Source organism: Cyanistes caeruleus, chromosome 2 (genome assembly GCF_971803275.1).
Source record: "Cyanistes caeruleus chromosome 2, bCyaCae1.hap1.1, whole genome shotgun sequence".
In the NCBI taxonomy this organism is placed as follows: Eukaryota; Metazoa; Chordata; class Aves; order Passeriformes; family Paridae; genus Cyanistes; species Cyanistes caeruleus.
This window is the reverse complement of record NC_141702.1, coordinates 91,640,105-91,654,042: the sequence shown is the minus strand read 5'-3', so window position 1 is coordinate 91,654,042 and position 13,938 is coordinate 91,640,105. Positions and strand designations below refer to the sequence as shown.

At 37.3% G+C, this 13,938-nt stretch overlaps 1 protein-coding gene across 3 annotated transcripts in view; it reads left to right on the top strand.

Annotated features, from left to right (window-relative positions):
• BABAM2 (BRISC and BRCA1 A complex member 2) overlaps window positions 1–13,938 on the top strand; it is a 167,242-nt gene that overhangs the window by 15,081 nt on the left and 138,223 nt on the right. For all 3 annotated transcript variants that reach the window (XM_086870020.1, XM_086869998.1, XM_086870009.1), the window contains exon 3: window positions 6,424–6,500. In XM_086870020.1, the coding sequence (XP_086726146.1) occupies window positions 6,424–6,500 (77 nt within the window). The remainder of the gene's footprint in view (window positions 1–6,423; window positions 6,501–13,938) is intronic.

Here is a 13,938-nt window from a genome sequence, read left to right as displayed (position 1 = left end):
TTTGGATGGATCAGTTTGTTTTCAGGAGCAGCTGCTCAATACTCTAAATACCATGTAGGAGCTTGTAAAGCTTTGTGCAATGCTGCAGGGAGCCACCACCTGATCCAGGGTTTTATCATTAGTGTCAATGCTCTAAAATGTGATTTTCACCATTTTTCTGTTTCCTGATCTTGCAAAAAACCTGCTGGTCTTCCTTTTATTCACCTCCACCTTCCACACACTTTAATTATTCTTAATGCCTCTGTACATGGCATACCCATCTGTTGTGAGTTCTGCAATATTCTTAATTAAATGGGATTAAATACTGTGTCATCAAGGTACACTGGAGCAGATTTACATCTACAAAAACTGGAGGAAATGAAAATCTGAAGGCATTGACAAAGGCTGTTCTACTGGATTTGAACACTGAAGTGCTTTTCGTAGCAAATGCCACATAAGAGTTTTGGGTGGAATTTTGAGTTTGTTGCCTCTTAAAGGTAACAAACAATCAACCTGTCTTTGCCTCTGAAGTATTTGGCTCTTGCTGGCAAAACCTTCAGCTTCTGGAACTCTGATTGAACTTTGTCTTGTCACTCCTAAAATAGTATTCATTCTTAGCCTCTTGTATTATGAAAGTCACTTGATCTCCTTGTCCTGTAACAGTATCTTTATAAGACATATATTGTAACAGTTGGAAGCATGACCTAGATATTGTGGGAGGGGTTGGGAATATAGCCAGTGGTCAGGACTGACTTTGTCGTGTTGCTTATTATTTCTGTGTATGTGTTGGTTTTTAGCTGTGTTCTCCATTGAGGTCTCTAACGCAGTGTGAAGCTTTCTTGGCTTTTACGCAAGAACAAAAAACAGCTGTCTGTTGTAGAGGAAGCCCAGTCCTCTGACAGGTCTCCTCCCTGGGGATCTACTCCCTAAGACAAAACTGCCTAGTCATGGTGACTAAGCTGTGGACCCCTTCCTGCTTCAGGACCCCATGTTATCTCCTTGTAAACTATTGGTCATCTTATCCCAGTCTCAGATCATTGGTCCTTTTCCCAATTCTCCCTTTCCCTATAAAAACCCCAACTTTTGCCCAGTTCAGTGGTAGATAATCACTGCCCCCCTTCGCTGAAGCCTGCATTAAAGAACTCCCATGGAACACCACATGGTCTTCCGTGTGGCTAGGGTAACCCCTGAATGGAACTTCTGAATGGAGCTGGCTGGGCAGATCACAAGAGCAGAAATCACTTCTAAAAGAGCTGATCACTTGAAGCCTCAGGCCATGGTCCTAAGGGTTATCCCTGGCTGGAAGCTGCCTGGAACTCCCCGGACAGCAGCTCCTTCTCAAGATGTCTATCCAGGATTGTTGCTGGAAGAGCTGGGGGGTCAGAGAGACCCCCAGACCGAGCCGCAAAAGTCTGTTTTCCAAGGAAGTACTTATCCTCAATAACAGTGAGTGTAGCACCCTAAGCATCATGAGATTAAAGAAGCTTTTGCATCTCTGACTATTCAGGTTAGGCAGTAGCAGTATTAAGTTCCTGAGATTATAGAGGCTAAAATTCTTTGTCTAATTTGACTTTGCTATTGTACAGTAAAATTCACTGACAATTTGTCTGCTCCAAGTGAAGGCAGCAAAGCTTCTCTGTGATCCATGAAGGAAGAATGACTAAATGCATTGCATACGTTTTAATCAGTAAATATGATAGTCGTCAGATAATGATGTGACTATTTAGGCTTACACCTATACCACAAATTAAAAAAAAAAAAAAAGTTATGAAAAGGAGATTACTCATTTTCCTGTAGAGCTGTTGGACCTCTGTTGGCAATTCTGAATGTTTGCTATGGTTTTTTTATGGTTCTAAGCAGGAGGTTTTAGGAGTGGCATGAAAAACAAGTCTCTGACTGGAATTTTGGGATATAAAGTGGTGGGTTTAGGTTTTTGTAGGTTTTTTAAAAAGTCTTTGGATAGAATAACCATCCATCTCCTAACTTTCTTGATTAAGGTGATAAACACTTGTGCTTTTCTTCCACTGTGATCCCTTCAGTTGTCACAGAACATAATTTTGGATAAGATCTTACCAGAGCCCAAATAATTTAAAGCTGCTTCTCTTAGGAATGCTTTCAAGTGATAGTTTTAGAAAACTAGTTGATGGGAAGATGGTGTTGAAATCTTGGGTTATCAGAATCTTCCATATCATTGTGGCTTCAATCCTGTAAAATATCAAAATAGGGATTTTTTTTTTTTAGCTTAAACAAAACAGAAGTGTCAAGTCAACAAAATAATCACAAATACACTGGTATAAGAGGAAACCTTGCTGTTAAACTCAAGTAGAACTGCATTCTTAAAGGCTTTTAGGATACTCTTGGAAAAAGGATCAATTTTGCAGAAAAATACATTGTACTATACCTATTGTTCTAGGCCTTATTCCAAGCAGCAGAACTGAGTGACTTTCCTGGTTTGTATTGTTACTGTAATTGTTATTGTTTTATTTGGATAATATTTTCTGTTTCCTTTTATGACTGATAAAGAATTCTGAACACTTATAACTAAGCATCAGGTGCTAAAAGTGACTTTGAATAAGAATGGGCTTAGTTTATGTGTGTTGTATTAACTGTGAAAGAAACCTTTTCCCAATAGTCACACACAATCTGTAAGGTGCATCAAACACTCAACAAAGGAAAGTTTTACTTGTCGCCTACTTGGAATAATTACTTCGTAAGGATGTAATGTATCTCAGTTTGTGTTTAATCTGCTGTATCTGCTCAAGGTACTTAGCTAAAAATCTGCTGTAAAAGGGAACATGCTGTATTCAGCTGTGGTTGCTGTATACTCAGTTCCACCTACTAATTTCCAACCATAAGTCTCAGCACAGCCTCTTTGGATAGGGCAATATGATTTTAAGCAAAACACTTAATGATATCCTTGGTCCTGGAAACTTTTCAAGATGGTGATTCTTTGATATTTTGGTAAGTAAAGCAGTATGGGAAATCTTGTGGTATTAGCATTAATCATCTTTTGAAGACTAAGACATATCACTGGTCTGAGCATCAGAGCATTAATTCCTGCTTCAGTGGCTTTCTTATGTAAAATACTGATTACTTAGATTAATAAATGCAAACCAGTGTAATATTTTTCCATTAATAAAGAAGGAGATAGCACACCCATATATCATGAGATAGAGTCAGTTTATGATACTAATTTTCAACACCAGGTATTATTCTATGTGCTAATTCCCTGTAAAGAAGGGACAACAAGTAATCTTTAAAAAACTTTGTTACAAGTAATTCCTCTTGAAGTGTTACAATTGTGTGGACCACAATAAGGAAAAGGATCACATTTCCAAAAAACAAAAGCCTTACATTTTGGAGAAGACAGAGGTCATGTTTCAGAGTCAATTATATATATACAGTTTTAAGAGGTTCTGTGTGAAGGAAATTCAAGCAGGAGATAATGTTGATAGCCAGGCCATTACTGGGGACCTTCTTTTGAAATAAGGTCACGCATAGACTCCTACATGTACCAAAGTTTTGGTTTGCCTTAGGAGTTTTGTTCTTTTGCTAAAGAGCAAAAGAGCATCTTTTTTATTCTAAAGAGAAACTGCCTCCTTTCAAATGTATGCATATATTTCTGCTTGGTTGCTCAGCCTATTGCAGTTATTGAAGTCTCTTGTGCAGCCCAGCCAGAGAGCAATTTGGGGGAAAAAAGGGTAATACTGTCACTTTCTGTAATTTCTAGACCAATAAAATAAAAAATATCTCTAGTGCAGTATAATAATATAGGAAAAGTGCTGAGTATTGCTTTAGGGACATTCACCATTAAATAAGGCTTTTATTTTAATGTTAAAGAATATTATACTTTCCCTAAGTATTTCCAAATGGCCTGTTGTGCTAAAAGAAAAGATTGTAGGGTGTTTGCAAGATCAGAAATTTTTGTGTCTATTGAAAAGCTAACTGCAGTGTAATTTTGATGGTATTTCAGAAATATCTCAGACTGTGACCTGTGTTACTTTGAAAGAAATTTTCATTAAGTGATGTTGCAGGGGTTTTACATTGCCTTTTTTTTTTTTTTTGTATGCTTCCAATAATTTGCCTTCTACTTGTTGTAAGCCAGAGAAATTATTTGGAAGTAGCTAGTAATATCCATTTAACTGTTAAATTCATCCACAGCCATTAAAACACCCTAACAGTGGGCACTCCCATTGTGCTGTTCTTACCTATGGAAAAAAGTGCAGTTTGGAAAATAATTATATTCTCTTGTTTCTGTTGCTCTAGGGATCCAATCTTTTGTATTCTTAAAGTGATTTTACTCCCGGTGAGACTGGTGATGCTCCCTATTCTTCAGTTACATTTTCTTAACCTTAAGAAAGGTTAACCATAACCTTTCTTAAGCTCTTAATATAAGATTTTCTTAAATAAGCCCTACCTAGATGAAATTTAAAAATAAGTAGTACAACCATTAAATCAAAACATTTTCAACTTTGCTCCTATTCTCTGACATGCTTTATTCCCTTTCACATTTGCATCATCAGCAGGTTTCACAAAGCATTATTTTTTTTCCATCATCAATCTTTCAATAAACCATGAAATATTATTCCAGCAGAAGAAAACCAAGTCAGGGCATTCATCCTGGATGAAGCAAGATGTGAACTAATCTTTTTTGAAACTTGCTTTCCATTCAAGTCTGCACCTACATGATAGTAGGTAATTTATAGCTAAATTTTGTCTTTCTGGATTTCTTCTCATGGTGCTCTGACCAGATGTTGCAAAAAGCTTTCTAAGGCAAAGATAGGACATGTATTTCTTCCTTTTGAAATTTCTAATTTCTGTAGTGATTGAAAAAATATGGTGTATTCTTGATCAATCAGTGTAGGCTGTTAACTGCATGTGGATCTTAATTGTATCTGTCTTAGATTCTATCTGCACACAAGTAGTTTGCTTATGTTTTCTAGTATTTTTGTGGAAAATTTTAGCTAATTAATCTGTAGTTTTATGGTTGATTCTTTTTGAGGAAGATACATGCAGGTACAAATTTGACTGTAGTAAATGTAGTTCACAGAATATAAATAGTCTGAAGTTAGTGTATATAGTTTTCATAACTTGCAAGTGGAAAGAGGAAAAGATACTGTAGAGCCAGCACCAGGGAGAAATGGCTCTCTGAACTGTTTTGAATATGTGAGTGAGAATTAAGAATGTTCCATTTGCCCTGATGCCTCTCCTGCAGTGTGACAGAGCTGCGGGAGTTATGATGTTGCTATTGACAAGGTAGGATCAGAATTTCTGACAGTTTTCTGGCCTACCTATCTTGCTGCTTTTGGCTGTGTTATAGCCCAATAAATGTGGGTTTTGTTTCAATATTTTGTCAGTGTCATGTGTTGGAGCTCTACCAGTGATATGATATTTAAGTTTAGGCAAGTTATTTTACCTTTGTCTGCCTTACCATTCAGTATTTTTCCTGGAGTTGAGCAGTATGATTTTTATTTTTGGCTTGCAGCAATTGTGCTGGGCCTATGAACAATTCTCAATAATATTAGACTGGTGAGAAGATTCAGGGCTATCAGGATCCCTAGAAACATAAAGCAATGAAATTCTAAGGACTTCCAGTATTTTTGCTCCTGGGACTCGTCATATACCCAGCAGCCCAAAGCAGAGACCATTCCTGCCAGTGAAATAATATGTGTCCCTGTTTCTCCTTTTGCAGCTGAGATCTTGAGATTTTTTATTTGTGAAATTTTGTTTATGTCTTAAAAGCTACGAAGAAGTTGATCATGTCTGGCCTAGGCATTAAACAGTTTTCCAGTGACTTTTCTGTTCATGAAATGGTCACTTGCAACCATGAGTCCTAGCTGCTGTTCTTGTGCTCCAGATAAACAGGAGAGTCACATACCAAAAACATACATGCTTAGTTGTTATATCCTGTGATAGCCAATTCTGAAACTTGCCCTCTTGAACCCTACTGAGAGACTTTCCACAAGGGAAAACATTAATGTTACAATAGGTAAAAAATTAGTAACTGTTGGTGGCTTAAAATGAAGATTGATTCCAGTTATATGGTGGCAGTGATAAGAGAGCAGGTAACCATGCTACTGTGACATACAGAGTTGTGACTTGCAAAATTGTATACAAAGCAGAGAACTTGATGTCTTTCACTGACTGATCGCATTCTGATAACACATTCAAACCAGGGCATTTTGCATGTATGTTTTCTTTATAAAATAGGAGAGAGTTGGCAGAAACCCTAACATTTATGCTATTGTGAGAACTGCTGCTCAAGAGAATGGACCTCCTGCATCTTTCCCACTTTTTCTTCTTTGTCAGAATCATATGGATGAGTATTTCTAGTAGTCACAATATCTTTACTATTAGTCATTTGTATCCTGTAGAATAATGTTACTGTTTGCTACCATCTGTAACTGCTTAGCATGTTCTTTCTATTCTTGTCTTCATTTTTAGCTGCACATCATTGACCCCAGGACCCAGCTGTGATCGTTTTAAGCTACATATCCCTTATGCGGGAGAAACACTCAAATGTAAGTTCACAAATCTTGCAGCTGCATCTTTGCTTTTCTTTCAGTGTTTTGTGTCTTGCTAATTTTCCAGTGTGTCTAACTTCATGAGTTTTGAGATACATGTGTTTGTTGTTTTCTCTTAAGCTTCAGTTCCAAGAACACACAACTGTCAAGAATATGTAATATTTAAGATAGGTTTAAAGGCTTCTGTGAGACTACAGTTTTGAAGAATGAGTACTAAAAGCCGAAAGTCACAACCTATACAACTTACCCCCCTGGTATTTCTAATAAAATGTTATGTCTAAGACAATCTCATGACTGTTTTTAGATTCACTTATAAGATATATATGTTTTGTGTTTCTGTCTCTTTTAGGAGTAATTCTTTATTAAGCTCCAATATAAGATGCTGTAAGCTCCAATAAGATGTTCTTCTGCTATTTTATTAGGTATCTTTAAACAATTGACCATAATAGAGAAATGTGAGTTTAATTTTTCTGATTTAGTGGTATTGCTGTATCATCTTTATACTTAGAGAACCTGTAGTCAGATAGTTCATTGCCCACTCTTAGTGTGTGTTCTGTTTGTCTTAGTTTGTGTGTTGTTTCAAAGTTTTAAAATAAAATTTGCTTTTGTATATTTTTAGAAGGTAACATTTTCTAAACACTTGAACTGCTGAAAAATAGTTGTGTTGTTTTTATCTCTAACAACTGAAAAATGAGAGAGGTTGAAGAATTTCAAATAAAGTAAAATTCAAAGGAATTTATAGTTTTAGGGCAAGTCTAAAGCCATGCCTAAAGTACTATATCCAGTTCTGGTCTGTCTGTTACCAGAGCAACATGGAGATATTGCCAGGAGTACAGCAAAAGACTACAAAGACGACCAATTACTGGAGGATTTGTTGTATGGGGAAAGGCCAAAATAGCTGGGGCTTCTTAAGAAAAGAAGTCTCAGGGCAAATCTTACCAATGTTTATGAATACCTGATGGGGATAAATGAGGAAGCCTGGCTCTTCTCAGTGGCAGTCACCAAAGGGAAACAGTCACAAATTGAAATGTAGAAAATTCCATTCGAACACAGTAACAATTATTTTGCAAGGGTGGTCAAAAAGTGGAACAGATTGTGCTCAAAGCTAGTGTAGTTTGTGTATCTCCATCCTTGGGGCTATTCAGAACCCAGCTGGACGTGACCCTTTAGCAATCTCCTATGTTTGCCCTACTCTGAGCTGAGGGATTAGACCAGGCAGTCTGTTATGTTGAGTGTGGAGACAGGAATGTGACAAGAAGATGCTGAGGTGCATGCAGTAACAGTTTTCATGTATTGTCAGGCAGCTCCCTTTTATAGGGCTTTCGAATTTCCCATGCTTACAGACATGATTGGACAACGGTTTCAAGTCCGCCCAACTCACTGGCCAATGATATGGGTGCATCCATGCTTCAAAGGGATTGGCTGAGGTGTCCATGGAGCTAGGCTAGTTTAGATGATTCCTGTTAAGCTGAATTATCTGTGCAGCCTATAGACGAGCTATAGCTGTCGTAAGTCTCCAGTGGTGCTGACCAGCCTTAGCTATGCTGTGAGTTTGTGAAGCTGTGCTGTCTGGAGGAGCAGGTACATGGTGTTAACAGAAATGGTAAGCATTTAAACATTAGCACTATGCTTAGATAGTGTCCCTTTAGGCTGCATCATACACATGCTGTAGCTTTCCAAGACATTTTAAGTACTAAGAATTTTATTCTATTCTTTCTGCGTTTTTTGGGGGGTTTTTTTGGGGGGGGGTGGTGGTGTTTTTTTGTTGTTGTTTTTGTTTGGTTGATTTTTATACATTATGTCATGCACTGGAAGTCCTTATCCTATATGAATGGAAATCGACACGATTAAGCTCCTTATATTCTAGAAGTACGTTAAAGCTTCATATGGAACGTCTGAGGAAAGTTGTCTTTCCCAGAAGTTAATCAGGAAGCTTACTCATGTGTTCAAGAGAAGAGCCAGGCTCATGTATCAGTCTACAATAGCTATTTTGACTTTTCTAAGCATACGAAATTATGGCTCAAGACGCTTACTAATTATTCTTTCTCACAAAATAAAATCAGAAGATTTAAGTCCTAGCTAGTGATTATTTTAAGACAAAAGAAGTGGTTCTGCATTTCTTCAGAAGTCTTCTAAGTAATGGCTGTATTGTATTAAGCCAACTGCCCTCCAAGGTAGAACTTTTATGTTAAAAATTGTTAAAATGTGTAATAAACTGAGCCTGTTGAGTCTTGATGTGTTCTGCAATGTGTAGTAGATTCCACTTGAATCTTGTTTGGTGACTATGATCAAGTTTCACAGGATGACATGCTTTACAGAGTGGTATAATTTTCTGTGTGACCATTTTATCTTATACAGGGCAATGTTTGTATATTCTGAGAGATGTGTTATTTCAAGTAGAGGCTGAAGCTGTTCCTAATTTATAAAGGAAAATGGATAGGCTAAAATGTCCATATGCAAGTGCACAGGCATAAAGGCTATGCCTTTATATAAGGCCTATATTCATATAGTGAATGACTGTAGTCCAGTTAAAGTACCTAGAAATATGCATTATATTTCAGTATCAAGAAACCTTGGGGGTTTTTCTCCAGTGTTCTTATATTTTTTATATCACATGCACAATTAAACAAAAAAAAACCCCAAAACTACAGGGCGTGTTATATATTTTAACGAAGAAAATCGAAAACGCTGTAAACAAGTGTATCTTTTTCAGAGATTTCTAACAATAGCTGTGAATTCAAGTAATAATAATCCTCCACATTTCAGTAATACATGTTTGAAAATGCTGTGAATCATTAAGTCTCACAGCATGTGGAATAGTGATGTGAGCAGATTCAAGAAAGTTTTAATAATTTTATGTTTAGATCTGTAATGATGGCAGGGGAAGACAGCCATGGTGTCTAAATGGAGATCTTTAGATACTTTGTTGTAGGCTGTTGCTAGATATGTTATCTTTCAAGGGCAGAATATTTCTGCAAAGGAAAGTTGCGCAATCTGCCAGAATAAAAAGATTGGCTGAAAATGTTCAGTCTCCGGTGAACGGGCTTCAGATGTGGTACCAAATACAGGCTGAAGTTTATAGTTCCTTTGTGGTTTGTGTTACATCCTCTTTGCAACAGATTAGGTCTTCATGTACCATCAATCATAACTGCTGCCATTGCACAGGCACCCTTGTAGCAATCCCAGTGTGTTGGAAACTGTTGGTGTGCAGCTTTAGGAAAGTGTAACTGCACAATGCAATCCTGTTTTCCAAAAGATGAGAATTCACAGTTTCTTGAAAAAGGAGAAAACGTACTTGCAGGCAAGGCTAACTACCTGTAGTGTAAAATAATTGCTTTGTAAACTTGGGTAGGAGCAAACATGTGACTTCAGAATGGCTTGTTGGCTGTTTAATTGTTTTTTTTTAAGATGTCATGTTCATGTTACTTTTGCATGTATGCAGAGCTGCTGGAATGTTACACTGAACAGTTACTCAACTCCAGCCAGGGAACTTGGAGATACCCACAATTTTATACTGCAGAAAATACTATGCCAGTGTTCAAGATAAATTAGTTTGTCATAGTAGTTGTCTTCCATCACACTTCAAGCGATGCTTTCAGAGAGGCACTTTTACTGTATTTTCCTCTGTAAGGGAAACAATTTTTTTGGTTTGTTTTCATGGTGGGAGTATTTAGAAAACTTGAACCTAGTCTTGCTAGACTGTCAGTTGAAACCTTAGATGGCCATATTGTTTTTATTAGTTCATCCAGTACTCAATGTTGTTGCATTAAACTCCATGCTTTTCTCTGTATTTGAGTTTTTCAGAATTCTTAATTGGAGTTTTAGTTACAGGAAGGCTGTCTGTAATACCCTGTAAGAGGTTCAATCTGTGTTTCCAGGACAAAACTTGCTTTGTGTGATATGCAGAGGCATCCTTTATTGCTAACTGGACCATAGTATCTGCTTAGAAAACTTCAGTATTCTTTCTGAGGAAATATTTATGTATTTTGAGGTGAAGTGTTCTGTAACTCTTGCAGATATATCAGTCTTAGTTGATAAAACATCAATGCAGATATCAGCAGAAATTGTCAGAATAAGCAGAGATATAAGCTGCAATTGCCTTTATAATTAAAATATGCCATTTAGAATCAAATTACAATTTTTTTCCAGAAAACCTTGGAATATCTTGGGTTTGGCTTTCCTTTTTCACTCAAGCTTTTGTTGCTACTTGCTGAGGAATCTGACTTTTTTCTTTTTGCTTTTGCTCTTCACATTTTCTTTTTCAGGCACTGATGACTCCTTCCTTCTCTGACCTTGAGTGCTGTCATCTGGAATTTCACAGTGATTAAACAATGTGTTGCCCTTGCAGTGCTACTGTTCTCTGTGGCCTCTTGAATTCTAGTATTTTCGTCTTCTGTCTGATTTTCACTGTTTTTATGTCAGTGGATTATATCTCTGGGTTCTACTGCCACCACTTTGGTTTCCTTGACAAACATTTCCTTCGTCTCATTTGAAACTCAGTTTTTAATTTTTTGCTTCTGATTTTTGTTTGTCAGAGGCTTACTCTTTTTAGTTATGGGCCTTAAAGGAGGAAATCAGTCTTGCTGCCTAACCAGTCTAAGAATATTGCCCATAATACATGGTACAAAATCTCTTGGTTTTATTCCTGTGATGGAACTCTTACAGTAATTTCATTCTAGTCTTCCTGTGGATTTCTATTTTAAGAAAGTAACTAAGAACAAACAAAAAGATAAATATAGAGAACACGATCTCCTTATTGCCCCTTTAAAAGCTGCTTTGCCAAATTATTTGCTAAACACTTGTTTATTGTGCCAATAAACAATTGTAAGAATTATTTTTCAAGTTACTGTAAGTTTTAAGATTCTCATAAATATGTTGCTGCGATGCATGTGTTAATGTTTTTTGCACCATTAGGTTATTTTACACAGGCTGTATTTTGGTTGAGGCTCTTATGGGAAGGACTTTCTGGTTGCTGTAATTCAGATTATACTTAGTTACTCTTACCTGTGTGATAAATGTTTTTTTGCTGGGTCATGCAACTTACCAAAGATTTTTCCAGGCAGTATGTTGTCCAAAGTTTGTCTGAGTCTTGCTTTACGTGGCAGGAGTAATTAATCTTTTTCCTCAGTAACCTATTAATGAATGTACCTAATGGGAGTGTAAAGAGAGAGTCTAATCTTATTTCTTCTTTGAATACAAAATTTACAGCAATTTCTTCCCCTTTTAAATAATCACTTTCCTCTTATTTGGGTTCTTTGTTCACTTTTTCTTATGTTCTGGACTTCTCTTGAGCAAGTAATTTACAGAAGATTTTGCAGTTTTAAGTCAGTGTATTTCTTGATCAAGGGAAATGACCATAGAAGTATCTATGAACAAGTGTGGACTTACAGAGGCTTAAAAAATGTTACATTAGGTCTTCACAGTGGTATTGCCATAGTGCCTTGTTACCTTGCTCTTTCCTCCTTTTTTCTCCTGTTTGGGCTGCACATACTGGTGATGGTCTCACATCCATTTGCTTGAATCTATTTATCCTTTGCCTTCACCTTTCCTTTTCTCAACTACCCAGTGTCTCTGTTTTAATTTCTCCAGAGTTGCCTGGCTTTAATTTATACCAATATCTTATCCCATCTTGAATTATCTGTTGTTCTCCTAGAACTAAGATTTCTGAGAAGGCAGTTGCCCAGCTACGTAATTGCAAGTTACTGAGCTTATCTTGATGCCTTCTTGCTTAGCTTGGAATCCACTTTACTTAATGCTACTCCATTTTTGCAGGTTTTCCCACTTTACAAAATAACATACTTTCTGTAGTCTTACAGCTCTTTTTTTCCCTCCTACAGCTTCATTTGTCAGTTGAAGTTAAAGGAAAAAAAAAGGACCCACACCTGCAACCCTTTGTCCAAGAATGAAATTAACATCCTGCAAATTCTTTCTATTTCTGTCTTCTGTTGGAAAAGTGGGACTTCATTCGCTAACCTAATCATAGGTGTCTGAACTCTGAGGTACCCAAGGAATACCTTGCTTGGCCATTTCAGCTTCTGATCCACAGGGCACTGATGTCTCTGAAAACCATAGTTGCCATAAATGTGCCCTGAGGCATTTAAAATGAGACTAAACAATTTGGTTTAATCAGCTGCACCAAATTTATGGAAAATTGGTCTTTCACAGCTTTGAATGCAATGGAGCAGCTAGAAATTCTTCTGGAGTGTCATAGAGGTGCTCAGAAGTTGGTTTGTCTTTTTCTAATGTAATCCAATAATTTTTTTTCAAACCATCCCTCCATTATGAGATGGTTTTGAGTCTTTAAGCTGACTTTTCTGCCTTTCCTTTTCTGATATATTGATTCACACATCAAGTCAGAAATTAAGATCAAAGACATCCTTTACTTGTGCGAAGAATAGCCTGTCAGCAGTAGTTCCACAGCAAAACAGAATTACTCATGTATCTTTTTCAGTAGTAGTAGTTTCATATTTAACAAGTTTTACTGTTATTTCAGGAACTAATCTTTCTTGTCAACCTATTAGAAAAGGATTCTATAGGTATTATATTACTGTTTTTGATTTAATGCCTGCAGAGCAAATTCTTTAGTGTGGAATCCAGTGACAAGGATTCCAGGCAGCTCTGCATTTAGTTAATTTAAATCCTTTCATACTGCTGACTGCACTGACTTAGTATCTTGGTTGCAGGTTGTAGTGAGTAACTGATTATTTTTGTATCTGTAAAGACAATTAAAACTGGTTGGTTTAAGTAAGTATTTGTTAACAGAAAAGACTGTTCAGTGGTTCTTGTCTGCAGTTTTTGTGGTGTTGGGGGTTAGGTGTCCTTCCTTTCTTTCCTTCTGTCCTATAAAATTTTCCCCATTAGCTTGGGGGAACCTGTCTGCTGGTACTTACTGGGTGCTTGAGAAGACAAAGAGTTTGGCTGGGCCAGGAAGAATGGGGGCAGGTAAAATGAGGGTGGGGGTAGCTGCTGGCTGGCTTGATTCTTCAGCTTCAGAGCAGGACACACTCAGAGCTGTTGTTGCTTGGGGAAAGGAATTTGCCATAACCCAGATGGAGCTGTTGCTGCTTCTTCTTCTTCATCTCCTTTGTCTTCTTCATCTTCTTCCTCTTCTTTGTTGTCATCTTCTTTGTCATCTTCATCTTTTTTGTCTTTGTCTTCATCTTCTTTGTCTTCTTCTGCATCTTCTTCGTCTTTGTCTTCTTCTTCATCTTTGTCTTCATCTTCTTCATCTTCTTCTTCTTCATTGTCTTCATCATCATCATCTTCATTGTCTTCTTTGTCTTCTTCATCTGTGGACCCTGCACCCCCTGTCCTGCCGGGACGTGTGACGGTGCCAACCACCTCTGTGGAGCTGCTGATACACCTCAGCCACCGGCCCAGGATCTCAGCTCATCCCTGCTGTTCCAGCTGAGTGTTCCTCAGAGTCTTGGCAGGA